Source organism: Electrophorus electricus, chromosome 10, assembly GCF_013358815.1.
Source record: "Electrophorus electricus isolate fEleEle1 chromosome 10, fEleEle1.pri, whole genome shotgun sequence".
Lineage (NCBI taxonomy): Eukaryota > Metazoa > Chordata > Actinopteri > Gymnotiformes > Gymnotidae > Electrophorus > Electrophorus electricus.
The window spans coordinates 13,525,017-13,542,223 of record NC_049544.1 but is presented as its reverse complement, the minus strand read 5'-3'; the positions used below and the strand labels follow the sequence as shown (position 1 = coordinate 13,542,223).

The 17,207-nt window shown below is 38.4% G+C and overlaps 1 protein-coding gene and 1 long non-coding RNA gene across 2 annotated transcripts; one reads left to right on the top strand and one right to left on the bottom strand.

The window, feature by feature from the left end:
- Positions 1-8,410: 8,410 nt before the first annotated feature.
- Positions 8,411-11,326, bottom strand: LOC113573053. The gene is made up of 3 exons (XR_003410176.2): positions 11,243-11,326; positions 10,470-10,533; positions 8,411-8,479 (listed from the first exon to the last, which is right to left on the bottom strand). It is a non-coding gene; the product is annotated as an uncharacterized LOC113573053 (long non-coding RNA).
- Positions 11,327-12,523: 1,197 nt separating this feature from the next.
- On the top strand, positions 12,524-16,304 carry mettl6 (methyltransferase like 6). Its single transcript, XM_027002567.2, has 5 exons — positions 12,524-13,149; positions 13,229-13,363; positions 14,575-14,745; positions 15,069-15,210; positions 15,297-16,304. Exons 1-5 carry the CDS (start codon positions 12,880-12,882, stop codon positions 15,449-15,451), a joined length of 873 nt encoding a protein of 290 aa, XP_026858368.1. The 5' UTR covers positions 12,524-12,879; the 3' UTR covers positions 15,452-16,304.
- Positions 16,305-17,207: the final 903 nt, after the last annotated feature.

Here is a 17,207-nt window from a genome sequence, read left to right as displayed (position 1 = left end):
CAATATCTATTACTCTGAACACTTTCATGATGGCTCCAGCTCCATTCACAGTGAAGGGAAGAGGTTAAAGAGGACAATAGCCACAGTTTTCTCTGTCTGCTGCCTACTTTAAAATCGATTGATTCTAGCAGCAGAGAATGGGCCCTGCTAACAAAGTTTTGTTCCTAGAACCTTTTTGCTTTTTAAGAATGTTAGAATGTGCCTTAAGTGCAGCTCTAACTTTGACATGTGGGTGCTTTCTTCATGTTCTCTTCTTGTTCCCTGGAGTGGCACTAACACTTTTATGAAATGGGTGACTGCTACACACAGCATTACTATTTAGAAGATTTGAACATGATCTCATGAAAAAAATGTATCACATCTACTGCATATTAAAATGTGCAGTAGATGTGATAGATGAAGATGTTTAAGTGTGTCCATAATTTAACCAAAACTACTTTGGATAAGTAAGCATTTCATGCAAATATTTAAGATGAAGCATATGCCAAACATTTGTTGTTTGAACCAGACTGATCAAAACAAAAAAAAATGTTAATTGTGGAAGACTAAAAGCTGTCTCCTCTTTTCATGACCCTGAGTTGGGACACCTGCCATGGGATGTGTAAGTTTCCTCCATTCTCTTCTGACTCTGATTCCTCTGACGTCTTTGTCTCCTCTGACTCCATCATCTTGGAGAAATGGTTAGACCTACTAGGTTAAGAGGACTTTGACAGCAGATCATAAATTTGGTAAACATCATTAAATTCAATTTTGATGTTGCAAGCATTCTTAGTAGACCAAATTTTGGGTTGTTGTTTAAGTGGTGACGTGGTGGGGATTTTTTTTTTTTTTTTGGTGCCTTATTGTCGTCTCTAAGGTGAACTGTACCTGAACTATGGGTAGAATCAGAATCACCAGAGCAGTATGCACCAGCTGACTGGAACTAACCACTGACATAACAAATAACCTTAACCAGATCAATTATTTATATACTGGAATTATTCAGAACTACAAAAACTTATGAACTTTAAATATTCAGAATATTGATGGTGTGAACCCCACCCAATTATTCTCACCAATAAGAGTCTGCAACTCCACTTCAAAAAGTTAAGCAGCAGTTCACATACACACTTATGCCCCCCCACCCACACACACACACACACACACACAGCAACACACAACCCTTCCCCCCTTAAACGTCAGCTTTTCTCCTGCCTCAGTGTGCTGGTCTGTGATAAAGAGTTGTTACCGGGGCAACACAGACCTATTTCATAGGCTTGGAATTGTCAGCCACTAACCCCTGCAAAAAAGGGGGGTTCAGGGTGCAACTGGCAGGGGGGAAAAATGGGGGGGGGGGGGGAAATAAAAAGAGAGACAGTTAATTACAGAATGCAAATTATGTTGTCAGAAGAGCCATTCAAAAAAGAGTTTCCCCTGCCTTCCTGCTCCTCCCCTTGGTGCAGGTTTAATAATCATCTCTTTCAAACAGCCCTGCCAGTGGCTTTCAGAGAGAGCTGGAAATAATCTCTGAATGATGAACAGAATGGTCTCACCTCCTCCAAGCCTTGACAGCCTAATTCATACAAAATAAGAAGCTGCATAGGATGCCATGGGCACAGGAATATCCTCTTAGTAGGTGTTGAACATCTTCTCTTGGGTTTTCTTAAATTTGTTAAAATAAACTCACTCTCTCCCTCTCTCTCTTTCTCTCTCTCTCTCTCTCTTAAATTCCTTACTAAGAACCCTTTAAAGCATTTCTTCAAGAATAAGAACACCCAGTATATCATTTCTTTGTATGGTTTGTGGTAGGCAGGGGAATCCATGGTTTTGACAAACCTTTAATTAGAGCATGTTAGCATGCTTTACAAGAAGATTTCCATCTCAAATGAAGCTGGCTTATAATAAATAATAATGCCAACAGTAAATGTCTCCAAAGAATACATTAAAACACACTTGACACCACTGCACCATAATATATGCAGCACTGTGTAAATAGTCAGAAAATATTTATTTGGGGAAAAAATTATTCCCAGATTGCAGATTCAGTAAAGTAAAAGTTTAGGTTTTCATGATGTGAGAGGGCAAAATCTATTTTAGATAACTGCTAAACCTTATATTTTGGTGTCTTTTTCATTCATGGCAAATGATATTCGTCAGTTTAAGTGTTTCACACGCATTTCCATTTTGAAGTTAAATCAGTGGAATTGAACAAGCAGAGAGTTCAAAAAACCTTATTCTCCTCAGACTTGAATGTGCACCAGAACACTGTATCTTGAGTCTTCTGAACACTCTTGAAACAAAAAAAGAGATAACAGTGAAGATGTGGAAGAGGGGTCCAATTACCCCCCACAACCATCCATCACAAACCCCTGTTATCTTAATTGTACAAGACAGGCTGCTCCAACCTAAAATGAATCAAAGTGATCGGCACATTTATTTTAAATTAGAAACCCATGCAGGCACACAGGAATTTGTAATTACTTATGCTAATACAGTGGCGATGCATAGTGTGAGTGTGGAGAGAGAAGGTGTGCTGTATGCAGGGTCAGTATTGCTGAGGGTCCTCACTAATTAAAAGCAAAATTAATCCCTTTGACATCGAGGTCTAACTACAGACAGACCTACTCTCTCTTTGGCTGGAGAGCAAGAGCCAGTGAGTGGTAATTACCGTTATCTACAACTTGTTTTATTAACATGTGTCCACAAAGAATAGCTCTTCTGCAACACAGGCTGATGCCCAGGTTGATAGGTCTGCAAGAAAAAATAATTATTGTGGGGAAAACTCTTATGTCATATAAAGAGGAGCCACCCATATAGACTTTCCCAATGTGTAACACAGTTTGACTAATGGAAGGATGGAAAGCTATTAAACACTACAAGAAGATTAAGAATAAGACTAATTGATGGAAAACAAGAGAAACAGAGAGCAAGAGACAGAGAATGCCGATCTAAGACTGTAGGGAAGTAGATTGGAAGGAAGACACTGAGAAATGGAAGGAGATAGATAGAAGTCAAAGAAATGAAAAAGAAACCACAATAGGGAAGGGAAGAGAGGAGAAAGGGGGAGAGAGTAAGGGTGAGAGAGAGAGAAAAGCACATATTGGGTCTTGTCAGTGCCAAAATACAGTAATTACATGCCAATCATCCACCCTGAGGATAGCACGAGGATTAACTAAGCAAGGAAATCGTGGGGAAAAATTCAATTAAAATTTGAATGAAAAAAATGTAGCCTTGCTCATCTGGCCAGTGGAAGCATCAATGAGGAGAGGAAACAGTGCTAGAATCCAGTGGTTTGCATAGGGTCCACTACATTTGGTACATGAGTTGTTTTTCATTTTGGCCATTACAGTTCATGCGTTTAAATTGTATGATTAGGATGTCCATGCGTATGGAATACCCCAGCATAACTACAGTATTTTTCATGAGTGTGAATCATAATGACAGATATGCACAAACACATGATTGTACATGACATGCTATAAGGGGGATAGCTCTGCAGTTCCTACAATTTGGCAAAATCTAGAGAATCCTGCTGCACAGCTTCAGTGGCATTTCCAGTCTACTATGCATATGTTTACTGCATATGTTTGAGCTATGGCTTTAGCTAGTGAGGCCTCTGAAGAAATGTTCCATCATGATAAGTTTTTCAGATAGTCTACCCCATGTGTGTTCACGTCTGAATTATCCAATTTTAGAACTTTGAATAAATGAATCCAATCTCAAAATCCAGTGTGTAAAATACCTTTTATTCTGGATTAAATGTATTTGAAGCAGGAACTGATACACTGATGTTTGCTGCATGGACAGATCCACAATGGGTTCATTCATTGCCCCATTGAGAGAATAGCAGCAGTGCAATTTCATACCTGGTCCAATAATGTGCTGCCAGTGTATCAACCTACACTCTGTAATGTAACACTAGGGACCAGAGAGGAGAACAGATTTACATCCTGAACAAAAACAGCTCCGGACTCTGAAGCTCTGCTCAACAAACCGGTTCCTTGTAAACAGTGTAAGTTTACAGAAGATTACCACTCTTGCTGTGATTAGTGACAGTTCATTAGGTAGAATACATTAACCCCCAGAGTGAATGAAAAAGCTAAGAATAACTTTGCATTGACATTTCCTTACATGTGTAATAATATTTCCAATTGAAACTATGTTTGGTTAATCAGCATTACACATTGCACATCAAGCAATGCTAGCAGGTTCCTTTGACTTCACATTTCCATATGGTAGATATCTCCCCAGAGTTTGGGGTGTTAACTGAGTTCAAGCCTTTTATTGGCTTTCCTATCTTCTGATCAAAAAGCAAAGTCTCAGCAGTTCTTTCAGAAGGAACGTTTAAATGCATGCACACATGCTGCACAAATTGAGTTCTGTTCCTCCTCCGTTGCTCTTGGCAGCCACTGTTAGGTATAAGGAGTGTAAGAGAGACAAAGAAACTCAAAATGTCTTTCTTACACAAGTAAACCACACTTCATTAGCTTGGCTATGTATGACTAACCACTTTTATGTGCCATTCAATTTCAACAGGGCCAGTGGTCTGTAGTGTAGCTCTTACTTCACAATTACCTCCCACAAGCCTTCAAAAAGCAGAGAGATTCTATTCACAGGGTGCTGTTTACACAGCCTTATCATAAATCACATATCAAATTGACTATATCTAGAAGAAAATATTAAATGCGCAATAAACAAGTATTTTGTCTATGTACAATAAGTGATGAAAAAATTCGAATCAACACATGTTGTGGGTAGCATTCGAGATTCTCTGGATATTTACAAGCTCTTTTTTATCTTCTCAGTGGACCATCAGTGCACTTGGGCTCAGTGGATACACCCACCTGAAGCAGGGAAAAATCATTCCCTTTAGCCAGAGGGAGAGCACAAGGAGAGGATGGGAGACTGGGCAAGGCTGCTCCTCTGCCATCAGAGTCCTGTTCACCCCCAACCCCCAACCCCTACCACCCCCTCCCTTCCCCAGTCTGCTCATGTGTGAAATGAGCAAGGGTCTTATCTCTTAGAAACACACCACTGAGCCAGAGGAGACACAGACAGGGGGAGAGGATAGAAGAAGCTGCAAAGAGACGAAGAGAGGGAGGAGAGAAAAAGAGGGAGATAGGGAGGAGAGAGCAGAAAGCAAGGAAGAGAGAGTGTGTTTGAGCGAGCAGTGGCCCACGTGGACTGCACACTAATAGCGACAGTGTTTGGTATGCTAGGAGGTTCACATTTGTTTCCAGCAGCGGGGAACATTAATCTAGCTGAACACCAGAGTATGAACGCCATACAAGTGCTTGTCTCACTGAGCACACCTCAGTGCATTCCAGAGTAAACCAATGTCAAAATGCATCACAAGCACAAGATTATTTAATGACCATTACCACCAAATGCAGCAGATGGATTTACATGAATTAACTAATGTAGAAGAAATTCACTTCACCTATGCAATAAATGTTGCCCATAAAGAATTGCATTCATTGTCCAAATCCACTGAGTGACAGTGAGGGGGCAGTAGAAGGTGTGAGAAATAATGGTTAAGTGTGAAAGAGGGAATCAAGTGAGGTGTAAGGGGTTTGGAGTGGGGCATAGCTTTATTACCACAAATATTTTCTGCTTCAGCCACTGCAATCCACTGATGTCTGTCTACAATGTCTGGACTGAGAAAATTGCTTTGCCTTTTCCTGACAAACGTGATTGCTTTTGGATAAAGGGTTATCAAAGGTGTTGCTAAGGAAACAAAAATGAAGAACTTAAGGGTCGTAGCTAAAAAGTCAAAGAATAGAACAATCATATCACAAATTCAGCATTTTAAGCATTTTGTTGTGCAGTCATTGCTAGTAATTTAGCATTACACTGTATGTGATAGAGGGCAGACATCTGTGTGATATTAACACTGTATGTCATTAAAGAGGAACAGGCCAGACTACCAGACCTATATTCACGTGTCAGAGGTGATACTTTTCCGGAAAAAAATGTTAAATCATTCAAAAATGGACGGTGTTCTCTTTTTCTTGTTTATATTTTGAATCAGAGATGACAAAAATACCTTCTATCAATTGTATAATAATTTTTGGGATCTGTGGAGTAAAAAGTATCATATCACATTCTACAAAGGGGGAGGATTGTTCAAATCTTGACAAAGTAGGTATATAGTCTATATGATATCTTATGAGACAATAATTAAAACACAGTTTAAACAAAGATTACGCACCACCCCCATCCCCCACCTTTGTTGTTGTTGGTGGTGGTCACGTTTGAGGGGAAAGTACACAAATTATCCAACAATATAAGTAAAGACAGCCAGCATCTGTTAGGTAATTACACAGCATTTTAATTATACCATAGCAAAAGACCACTTTCAAAAAATTACATTTGGAAATGATAGTGTAGCAGAAAAAAAACCTTTGGAAATGGTAGTGTATCAGAGATTCAATAATTTTATCAAACTTATTCATATTGGAATCTGTTTTCATTTGCAATCCATAATTGTTTCCATCTGCTCATATCTGTATATCAGTGATCTTTTTTCTCTGTTGAATGTGTGTGCAATTGGTGATGCAGATGTTGTAAGGCATTCTCCTAGGGAGTGTATTTCTTACTTTCTCTGTCTCCACAGGTGGGAGCTCTAAAGATAGGATAGCACCATCATTGGTTGTTAACATGGCATTAGTCTAGCACGCCCACACCAGATACAGAACGTCTTTATAAAGTAGATGTAATTAGAATAGTTCTCAACCTTCGAGGAAGCAGTTATTTTAAAAAAAAATGTAAAAAGATTTGGCCATGCCTTAATTACAGCAGATGCATATAGAGACAAGTGGCTGGATTCAATAAATAGCCCATTGTTATAATCTGTAATAAGACCAAGAGAAAGAACTGTTCTGTCAAACGTCTGTTTGTATTTGAATAAAAATATGCCACTTGACACTGCCTTCATATGGTACATTTATTTGACAACTTAAAAAATATAGAAATATTAATGAATTTGAATTGCTAAACTGACTTTCATTTCATTCATTGAATAAATATTTTCAGCTTCAGTTAAGAAGTCAAATGCAACAGCGATGTAAGGCCAAAAAACGGGTCATTTATTTTGATCTAACACCATCAACAGCACATTCTAACATACTAGATCTACACTGCCCTCTGGTGGTTATACCACCGCACTTTCGTAATGAACCCAAATTTTTTTCGGTTCCATGCGTCTTTGCAGCTCATTACAGTTATATATAAATCACTGTTTAAGCCGCTGTTCTGTCTGCTTTGTTAATACTGTAAAGAACAAAAACCATAAATGAATAGAATTCTATTAGATTTTTTTTTTCCATATCATCTGAATTGTGTAACAACTAACATTTTAATAGTGACTTAAAAACCTTCATTAAAAAGCCATGTACACAGAGATGGAGAAAGCCAGAGAGAGACAATTTTACACATTACATATTGGTTAGTGAATTGTCATAGTCTGTGTTATTAAACTGAAGTTCACATTTCAAGCCAGTGAAATATGAAAGGTGTTTAAATAATCAATGTGCTCCTGCCTAAATGCCAACGAAATATTCTCCAAAGTAAATGGAACCAATTGTTGACTTTTTTTTTTTTTTTTTTTTTTTTTTTTTTTTAAATGGTGAATATGGACATTTTAGTCATTGATTTCTCCTCTCCCTTTTCCAGGAAACCTTTTTAGCAACTATGGTAAAGTCAAAATTAGTGAACACGAGGCTTAAGAAGTGTGATTTTTATTTTCATTCTGAGGGTACTGTTTACAGCCTAAACAACATGATTTCTGACCTTACCATCACAAGAATGAAGGTGTAACACATGCTTCACTGCACCCTGTCTGGAGAAAAACGATGACCGGGGATTTCTCTGATGAAACGGTGAGGTCATGGTGAGGATTAGGAGTTCCTGGGATGTACAGAAGTTCAGTCTTACTGGGCTTGAGGTTCAAGTGGTGGGTTGTCATCCATGAAGCAATGTCAGTTGAGCATGCTGAAATACAACTGAAATGTTAGAAGGTAGGAAGGAAAGGATTAGTTGGGTGTTGCCAGCATATCAGTAGTAGAAGTAGTAGAGAAAGGAAGAGGACATTTAAACATTTTTAAAATTTAGATTTTTCAAAGTCACATACATATTTAGTTTAACTGGCCAGGGGAGTTCTAGAGGTAGGTAGATGGCAGGCGTTTGCCTTGGTTGCTATGGCTACATGTTTTTGAGATTGGACTTTGAGAAGTACCACTGTTTCATACTGGGGGCATGATTAAGCAGCCACCAGATGTTTTAACAATTTGATAATACAACACAAGAGGGAAGTATTTTTAAAAGGTCCATTTTTATTTCAGTTTGCAATCACTTAGAAAGCTAGTGCAGTGAGGTGGCAGTCTGCTGGAGGTGCCTTTGGTTTGGGAAGAGTAGGAGGTGGTGGACTTGCCTGTAGAGCGTCCCTCAAACCACCGTTCCCGCATCTGGTACACTGTAGATTTCATCAATCTGAAAGGCACTACACAGTCACATTAGACCATCAACCTGAAAGGCATTTCACAATCACGTTAGAAAATGGTGGCAGAGATGCATCTCAGAAGCACCAATCACAAAACGGGCAAATCATTCAAAGATTCAAACATTAAAAGACTTGTCCCAAAGCCACTTTAGTGTTGTTTTGGCTGAATGCTTCAGGTCAATGTTATGTTGACAGGGGAACTGTTCACCCACTCTGAGTTTGCATGCACTCTGGAGGAGGTTTTGTTAAGGATGGTTCTTATTTGGCTGCATTCTTCCATTTCACAGTTATTATCAGCCTCCCTGTATTTCTCACCTAGAAGCACCCCTATAGCATGAAGCTGCCATCATGTTTCATTGTAGGGATGGTATTAGCCAGGTAATGTGCAGTGCTTATTTTTCACCTGACAGTGCCTGCTGTTCTGCCCAAGAGTTTAGTTTTCATCTTATTAGACCAGAGAATCTTTTTTCTACATGTTGATAGAATCCTTTATGACAGCATGGTGTCATAGGCCTTTTCTCAACAGTAGCTTCCATCTTTCCACTTTTCCATGAACCACTAATTTATAGATTTACACCTATGGAGCTCTTTTAGAGTGACTATTGGGTTCATTCTTACATAATGTACTCGTACTTTACAGTTCAGTCTCTAACATCTAATTCAGAGAATACCAAATATTATTAATTACTCATCAGCAACACCAGATGTTAAAACATTTCATTATCACATAACATAAGGCATTTTAAATACAAATAAACCCTGTTTAATCTCTGTAGAATGTGAACCCCTTAAATCTCATGTTTTTAAATTCAGCTGCTTGCTTTCTGCAGTAACTCATTTTCTCTTTCCTTCTGCAGCTGTTCACTTCTCAGAAATTAAACCTGAATGGATGGCTAAGCTTTATATGCCTATGTAGGGGAATGCATATTTGCACAATTTAAAACGGTATCCTAGTTTTGCAATCATCTGAAACTAGCGCTAGAAACCATGTGTGACGTTAATGTCAAAACTATAAGCCCCAAAAACACAATGGGGAAAAATATAAACCTGCAAGATTTCCCCTGTGTAAATATAAATCAATCAAGGTTATTATATATATATATATATATATATATATATATAATCTCCCCATCCATCCTTTTACAACATCTGTTACAACATCTGTCACAAAGCATCTTTTTGAAAACACAGGTCCAAGCCTCCTGTGAGTAAGCCAAAGGCGACAGTTGTGAGGAACATCTCCCTGAGACTGTGAGGAAGAAACATCAAGAGGAACTAAAGGAAACCCTTCCTCAAAAGGGGAACCCATCCTCCACTGATGGACACAATGATATGAACATATGACAGCATAAGGATATGCACAGTATGAACATAAATAATCAATAAGCCACAAAAACAAACAGAGAAACATTAGAAGGATGGGACAAAAGCAGGGGAATTAACTTGACATCAACATTTGTGTGTGGTATGATTAAGGTAGTACTCAGAGCACAGAACATAAAAAGAGAATGGTTAATATGGTGTGAGATAGTAGAGCCGGGCCATGTAATAATAGATAAAAATAGGTAGTTGTCCAGTCTGGATTTGCTGATTATGTGACTGTCCCAGGACCAGGTCTGTGCAAAACAGAGATACTCCAAGACCAACAGCGCCGTTATCTATATTCACTGTTTGGCATCCCTATTGAGTTTGTTGTAATAACCCCTTTCCCCTTTCATTCAGTTTTAACCATAACAAAAGTCTGAAGTCAGCAATTGCTATAATGATATCAAACCGCACCTCTGATAGCTAGCTAGCCATTAAGTTCAACACAAACATGTATTTGTTCATGCAAGATAACAAAAATTGCTTTCAGTCTAGCGCTAGAAACAATTCATGACTGGCCAACTATGGGTGAGCTCACCTTTGGGTAAGCTTTGTTTTGCAGCCAATTATCAGTTAGCTAGCTGTTTCTGGACTCGGCGATTAACTCGTTTAAAATAGCACTTACCTTGCTAATTTTGATTGAATTACATCGGGTCCTGGATTGTAGAGTGCTGTCATTCTGTATCCATCTACGAGGCAAAATGAAGTTACTCCTCAACATCTTCCAGCTGTAGGAAATGTTACTAGTTAACTAACTAGTTAGCCAATTGCCTACTTAAAGTACTTGCCCATTTAAAGTACGATGTTTGAATTACCTAACCATGGTCACTACTGCTAGGCATACTAAACCTCTAGCTAGCTAATAAGTGTATGAACAAATAAATTGTTGAGTGGATTAACACATGTGAATCCCACAAATAAACACATTGAGCACTGGTTTATCAGCCAATTAAGAGCTGACCTTGTTCGTGAGCATTTGGGTGAAGAAAGTTCAAGTCTATTGAGTGTCAAAACCAGTAGGAGGAGCTCGTTATCTTACTATAACGCAGCACTTTAAACGGCGTTGTGGGGATTCCAAAGCGGCGTAAAAAACGCCATTTTGGAACACTTAGAGCAGCGTTTTCAACTGACATACAACCACGTTTCTGCGGCGTAAAAACGTCCACAACGCCGCTTTTTTTATAAATAAAGCGCGTTTAGAATTTTGACCACTTTGGCTTTCCATGTGTTAAAACTGCTATAGACGTTTGCTGGCTAGTTAACGACAGATAGTAGATGATATTTGCCAGTACAATTAGTACTGACATCTAACTTTAATATTAACATTATAGTTTATCTTATATAGCATGTAGATACAGTATATAGCAACTATAAATATCGGTCTAAAAACATTCTGACCTGGACCTTACAGCCGTAAATCCCGCGGAGGGGGTGGGGGGTAAATGAACTGTGTCCCTAATGCACGTGTTTATCGTATCAGAGCGTAAAGTGGTCGACGTGCATTGAGTGAGAAGCAGTGCTTAAATTATCTGAGTAAAAAGGACATGCGTAATTGTGTAACTAAATGATTACCCTTTTTGTATAAAACCATGTACTTTAAGTACAAAATTAGATATCTATGTTCCATGTGAATAATTTTTACATTGTGAACTTCATATAGACTAACAACCTCGAAAGAAGAAAGAGGGGCATGTGTTCGACCTGTTAAAAGTGTTGTAGGTCTGTTAAATCTGTGTAGCAGTAGTAGGGTTACCTTCGCTTGTTCCAATTCCACAAACAGCATACAGATCAAACTATTAAAAACCTTTTTCTTTTAAACTTAAGGTAATCTTTAACCAATAATCACTCTTTACTGACTACTTTAGAAATCACAATGCAATATGTTACTGCCATAATTTTCGTGTCGTGTTTTTGGGTGGGCTTACACTGGGCAAAATATTTTATCTTCTTTACATTTTCTGGGGGATGTTTTATACATGTTAGATTTGTGACTGTTGGCAATATATGGGAAGTAACTATTTTTGTAGTCATGAAAGAGCAAGTCACTACAGAGCTTGTTATACTTAGGTGTAAGGCTGGTTTGGTTGCTTAGTTTAGATTGGAAAATACTATGGCGTTAAGGTAGAGAATATGAAATACGCTGTGACACCACAGCTAAAGCATTCTGATGATTTCACCCCATACCTGCCCTGTTAAGATGGAGAATACTGGCTTACTGGGCTATGTGATGAAAAAAATGGATCTTTTGATTTCTGGTCCTGGATTTCAGTTATATTAGTTGTAAAAGTAGCCTATGATCCAAGATGCATTGCCAGTGGATGTATTGGTTTAAAGTTTCGGAAACAGCCACTAGTAAGCAAAATACATTTGTATATGGTTTCCTATTTTTTGCTTTTGAAATATGTTCTTGTAGCTCCATAAGAAACTTTCATTTTAGACTAAGCAGGCAAAAATAATTCCTTAAGCGATTATTATGTAAATAATGTTTGGAAACCATGAGATTTTCTATTTTATTTCGTCCTGAGGTGCACGAGATATTTTTGTTTTCTTCTGCTTCTCCTAGTTTATCCTAGTTAGCCTGGGTAAATAATGTTCCATTCATGTCCAGCGGGTGTCGCTATGCAAAATAATTTTTACCCTAGCAACGACTTTTTGTAGAACAAGAGAACCAGGAAGCAATTACCCATATGAGAGTACGATACTGAATGTGCTAGCTAGCTACATTGAAAACTACTATAACCCGACGTTGGCTCAAGTAGTTAACTACGTATTAGCTCATATATGATAATCTGGCCAATTTCTAACTTTGTTTCTTTTTGAGTAAAAAACTAGCTAACTAGCTATAAACCTTAAACTTCCTAGTCAACTATTAATAACAATTGTGTGTGTATGTCTGTTAGCGAGCTACACATCTAGCTAGCTAAGATAACACACTGAACACCAGACGTTTTGATTCGCCGCGTATATAATTTTGCTCTATCACATGTTATATTACAGCATTTCTATTTATTTAAAGCCACCAGTTCCTCAATAGGATGGCACAAGCAAACGATTCTGATAGAGCAGTAGGACCTGGCCCGACGTTCCCTTTCAAGTCTACAGAGTCAAGTGAAAGGACAGTGTCAGAAAGAGAACTAGAGAAACTGAAAAATGACCGGATATTGGTGTCCGATTTTAAGCAGAAAAAAATCGAGATGGAGGCTCAGAAAAATTGGGACTTATTTTACAAAAGGAATACCACAAATTTTTTTAAGGACAGGCATTGGACGACAAGAGAATTTGAGGAGCTTAAAGCATGCAGAAAGGTGAGTTGTTGGTAATGTGTGAGAGTTTTTCCACTTCCTATCATGTAAAAATGAATTAACTGGTTGGTTATGTTTTCAGTTTGATGCCCAGAAGCTGATCATGCTGGAGGCTGGATGTGGAGTGGGAAATTGCATCTTCCCTTTGTTGGAAGAGGATCTCAATATATTCATCTATGCCTGTGATTTCTCACCTCGAGCTGTACAGTTTGTGAAGGTAAGTGCTACAGGAGTTTCCTCCTTACAGATGCTACCAAAACCTATTATATTTAAGGATCGTTTTGGTTGAAGTTATACCAACCTCCCTGAGTTTCCTTGAAGAAAAGCTACACTCACTTTATTAGGAACTTTATTAGTCAACTTTATTAGGAACACCATATTAATGCTCAGTTGGACTCCCATTTGCTTTCAGATTTAATTCCTTGTGGTTTGGAATCCTCAAGTTATTTGAAAAATTCCATTATGTAATTACTGTGCATTCATGCTGTGAATATCCTGTTCTCCCACATCCCAGTGTGTTTGCTTCAGATGTGGTGAATGGGACAGACCACTGAAGTACAGTAAACTCCTTGCTGTCATATATTTATGATTACCTTTGCTTTGTAACATTGTGCATCATCATGCTAGAAGTTGTAGTCGTAAAGAGATACACATGGCATAAGGTGCCCACTGTGTGCTATAAAACCGTCCCACACAGCATTATATCAGAAGACGCAGCCTGAATTGTTGGTCAGTTTCTTTGCCACAAATACAATGTAGGCTACATTTGGAAGACACATTAGTGGGGAGTCTAATGGAATAGGAGTGTCCACTTTGAGCTTGTTGAATAGGTGGCAACCCTATGTGGTGGTCTGCTGTTATAGTCCATCTGCCTCTATGCTTGATTTGTTGTACATTCTGAAATGCTTTTCTTCTCACTCGGGCTTTGATGAGTTTTCACGTGATACCTACCACAGGGTTCATCTCATTGCAATCATCACCACAAATCTTTTTTTTCTTTGACTATCTTCCATCTTATGTTCAAGGGTTTCTGGAGAAACAAAACTTGAATTGCTGTTCATTTCAGCATTGCGTGTGACTGGAAGAGACAGTCCATTAAACATATGGGATTTCTTTTGTGTCTATTATTAATTAATTCTAGGTTTTAGTATATCTACTGACATTGTTCGATTCAATATATACCCACATTACACAGAATAAAAGACACGTGTAAAAAGTTGGAGTAAAAAAATCCATACTGTCACACCTATACTCCATACTGCTCACTGATCTCTATGGTTGTGAAGTGTGAAGTGGTTAAGTTTCTGTTCTTTTCCTGTTGGCAAACAGCAGCTGTGCCTGGTGACACAGCAAGCAGATGCTACATATGCAGCAGAAAAGCACACCAGCTTTTGTGTTCACAAATTTAGCATTCATATTTGTTTCCAGGAAAATCACCTGTACTGCTCAGAGCAATGTCTGGCATTTCAGTGTGACTTGACTAAAGATGACCTGAAAGCCACCATCCCAGAAGAAAGTCTGCATGTGGTCACCCTGGTATTTGTTTTATCAGCCATTCATCCTGACAAAATGCGACACGCCCTTGAAAACATTCATAAGGTAATGTGACCTGTTAAGTCTGATTAGATGCAGGTAGTAAATGTGCGATTAGGGCATTTTTAGCCAGGATAAAGTTTCTTTCCTGTTTACTATACTTATTTAGTGTTGCACTGTAACAGTGAGGTTGGCATTAACAAGCAGTGAACACTCTGCCGTATTAGCAAAATACAAACTGTTGGCATGAAATCATTACATAGCTGCCTCAAGCTATGTTTAACATTTAAACATCCCTTCACATTATAGCTCATGTATATGTAATTTATTCCCTTGATGGCATAAAGTGAAGTGCATTGAGTCATACTGATTTTGTTTTCATTTCGCAGGTCCTAAAAGTCGGAGGTATAGTCTTGTTCAGGGACTATGGCCTCTATGACCATGCCATGTTGAGGTTTAAGTCAGCCAGCAAACTTGGGGAGAATTTCTATGTAAGACAGGACGGCACTCGCTCCTTTTTCTTCTCCAGAGGTCAGTAGTGGTCAGGATGTGTTTTGAATCACATGTTCCTTCTGTACCATCCTGTTGAACTCATTAACTCCTTGGCTCTTTTTCAGAGTATCTTGCCAACCTCTTTCACCAGGCGGGATTTCACACACTTGTAAATGAGTATGTTCTGAGGGAAACTGTGAACAAAAGGGAAGGACTTTGTGTTCCCCGAGTATTTCTCCAGGGTAAATTCCAAAAATGTACCAGAAATGCCTGTCAGTGATCCACAATCATATTTTTTATCTATATGTTTGAACCTGTTTATTTTTGATGTATGCATTTTACTCTATTAATTGGATGGATCAACTTTCAAAACAGTTAAAGTTTTTGTATGATGTTATTAAATAACCTTTCACTGGTACTGGTAATGAGATACTAGCATATCAAGTTATATGGTTAGAAATAAGAATTAGCCATACCTGTATCATCTTTGAACACATGAGGGCAGCAATTGCTTTGCCCCCCCCCCCCCCCCCAGCGTGCGGGGTCTCTCTCTCTCTGAACTGAGATTATAGAGAGACTAGTATGTACAGATATAGTGTGTCAGGGTGATATAAAATGGTAAAACACTGGTGTGTGTGAAATGGATGCGCTATTAGCTGAAGTCACGATACCAGGCCAATAAAGGAAATTATATTTTGTTGATAATTAGATTTAGGTAATGTTCTACAGCACCATAGGTTTTCCTCCCAGTGAACATCCAACTAATCAATACATGTCATGTTTTCTGCTTCCTGTGGAGACAGCCTGTGTATAGTTTGTGCACTTGCTCAAGGGTCAATTATTTTTGCTGCTCTTTCTTTTTAGGTTAGTAGTCAAGAGTTTGAATACTAGAACATCTTGTGCTTTTCTAAATGTAAATGCCATTACATTAAGATGCTAGGTCCTGTTTGAGATCTTAAGTGAGGAAATTCCCTTAAATAGTTGTTCCCATCGTGATTGTCTTTTATTGTTTTTTTAAGATGATTTAAATGCTACTCTGGGCACAGCAAAAGTAATCTGAGGTTAACATAATTATCTGTATTCACCCTGTAAAAAATTGTGTAACAGAAGTGTTTAAAGTGTGATCAAATTTGTCTTGGCTAGCTATAGTTTGTTTCATGAAACCAGTGAAATGAGTGCATTGAATACTGTAAATAATACTGAAACGTTAATACTTGAAATGTATGGACATTTTTGAGTATGTAGAGTGAAGTCCATCAGTAACTGGAGGGTGACACATTCCTTGTTGATTTGGCCCTTCTGGATTTGGATTGGATATCTTGTGGGTCCCTGCACTCTGGAGTTGAAGTAATACAGTGAGATATGCAGATACCCCTGGTTTCTGATTTTATCCTGAGAACAGAGCCACATTCTAAAGCATACTTCCTATCTGCTCTGTTCACCACCTGTAATGTGGTGCTTTGCCAACTGCCTAAATTTTCCTAAACTTACACATGCTCTTTGAGTCTACTATGTTATCTCAGGTGTTCTACAAACCTCGTTATGTGTCCTTGAATTCTCAGAGCCTATCTTACAACCAGCCACATAATGAAATGATGTGAAATGCGCAGTGTGAGCATTTTTAGCTTGAAAGATTTTAAAGTTCAGCCAGACCTATCAGATTTCACTTCATTGTTGGTTTTATATAATTCTTATAAGCACTATCTGCCAGAGTGCTATCTGAAAATTACAGTACACCACAGGAAAACACATTAGTCACCCTCCAGTTAGTGAAAGATTGCACTGTACATATTCACCTGCAAGAATTCTCTTATGCTAGAAAATCAGCCCACATCACTCCAATTCTGCATGAGTTACAGTGGCTACCTGTCCCACAATACATTCAGTTTAATCTTCTGTTCACATACAAATCTTTGCATGGTCTTGCACCCCCTTATTTAGCTGAACTTACTGTCCTGCCTTTACAGTTGTGGCCAAAAATTTTGAGACTAGCACAAAGTTTGCTGCTTCAGTTTTTATGGTGGCCTTTGCATTAA

Bases quoted from the DNA above. Each gene is read 5' to 3' on its own strand.
- mettl6 (XM_027002567.2), top strand. From the start codon at position 12,880: ATGGCACAAGCAAACGATTCTGATAGAGCAGTAGGACCTGGCCCGACG. The intron at 13,150-13,228 runs GTGAGTTGTTGG...TTATGTTTTCAG, and splicing joins AGCTTAAAGCATGCAGAAAG to TTTGATGCCCAGAAGCTGAT. The intron at 14,746-15,068 runs GTAATGTGACCT...TTCATTTCGCAG, and splicing joins CCCTTGAAAACATTCATAAG to GTCCTAAAAGTCGGAGGTAT.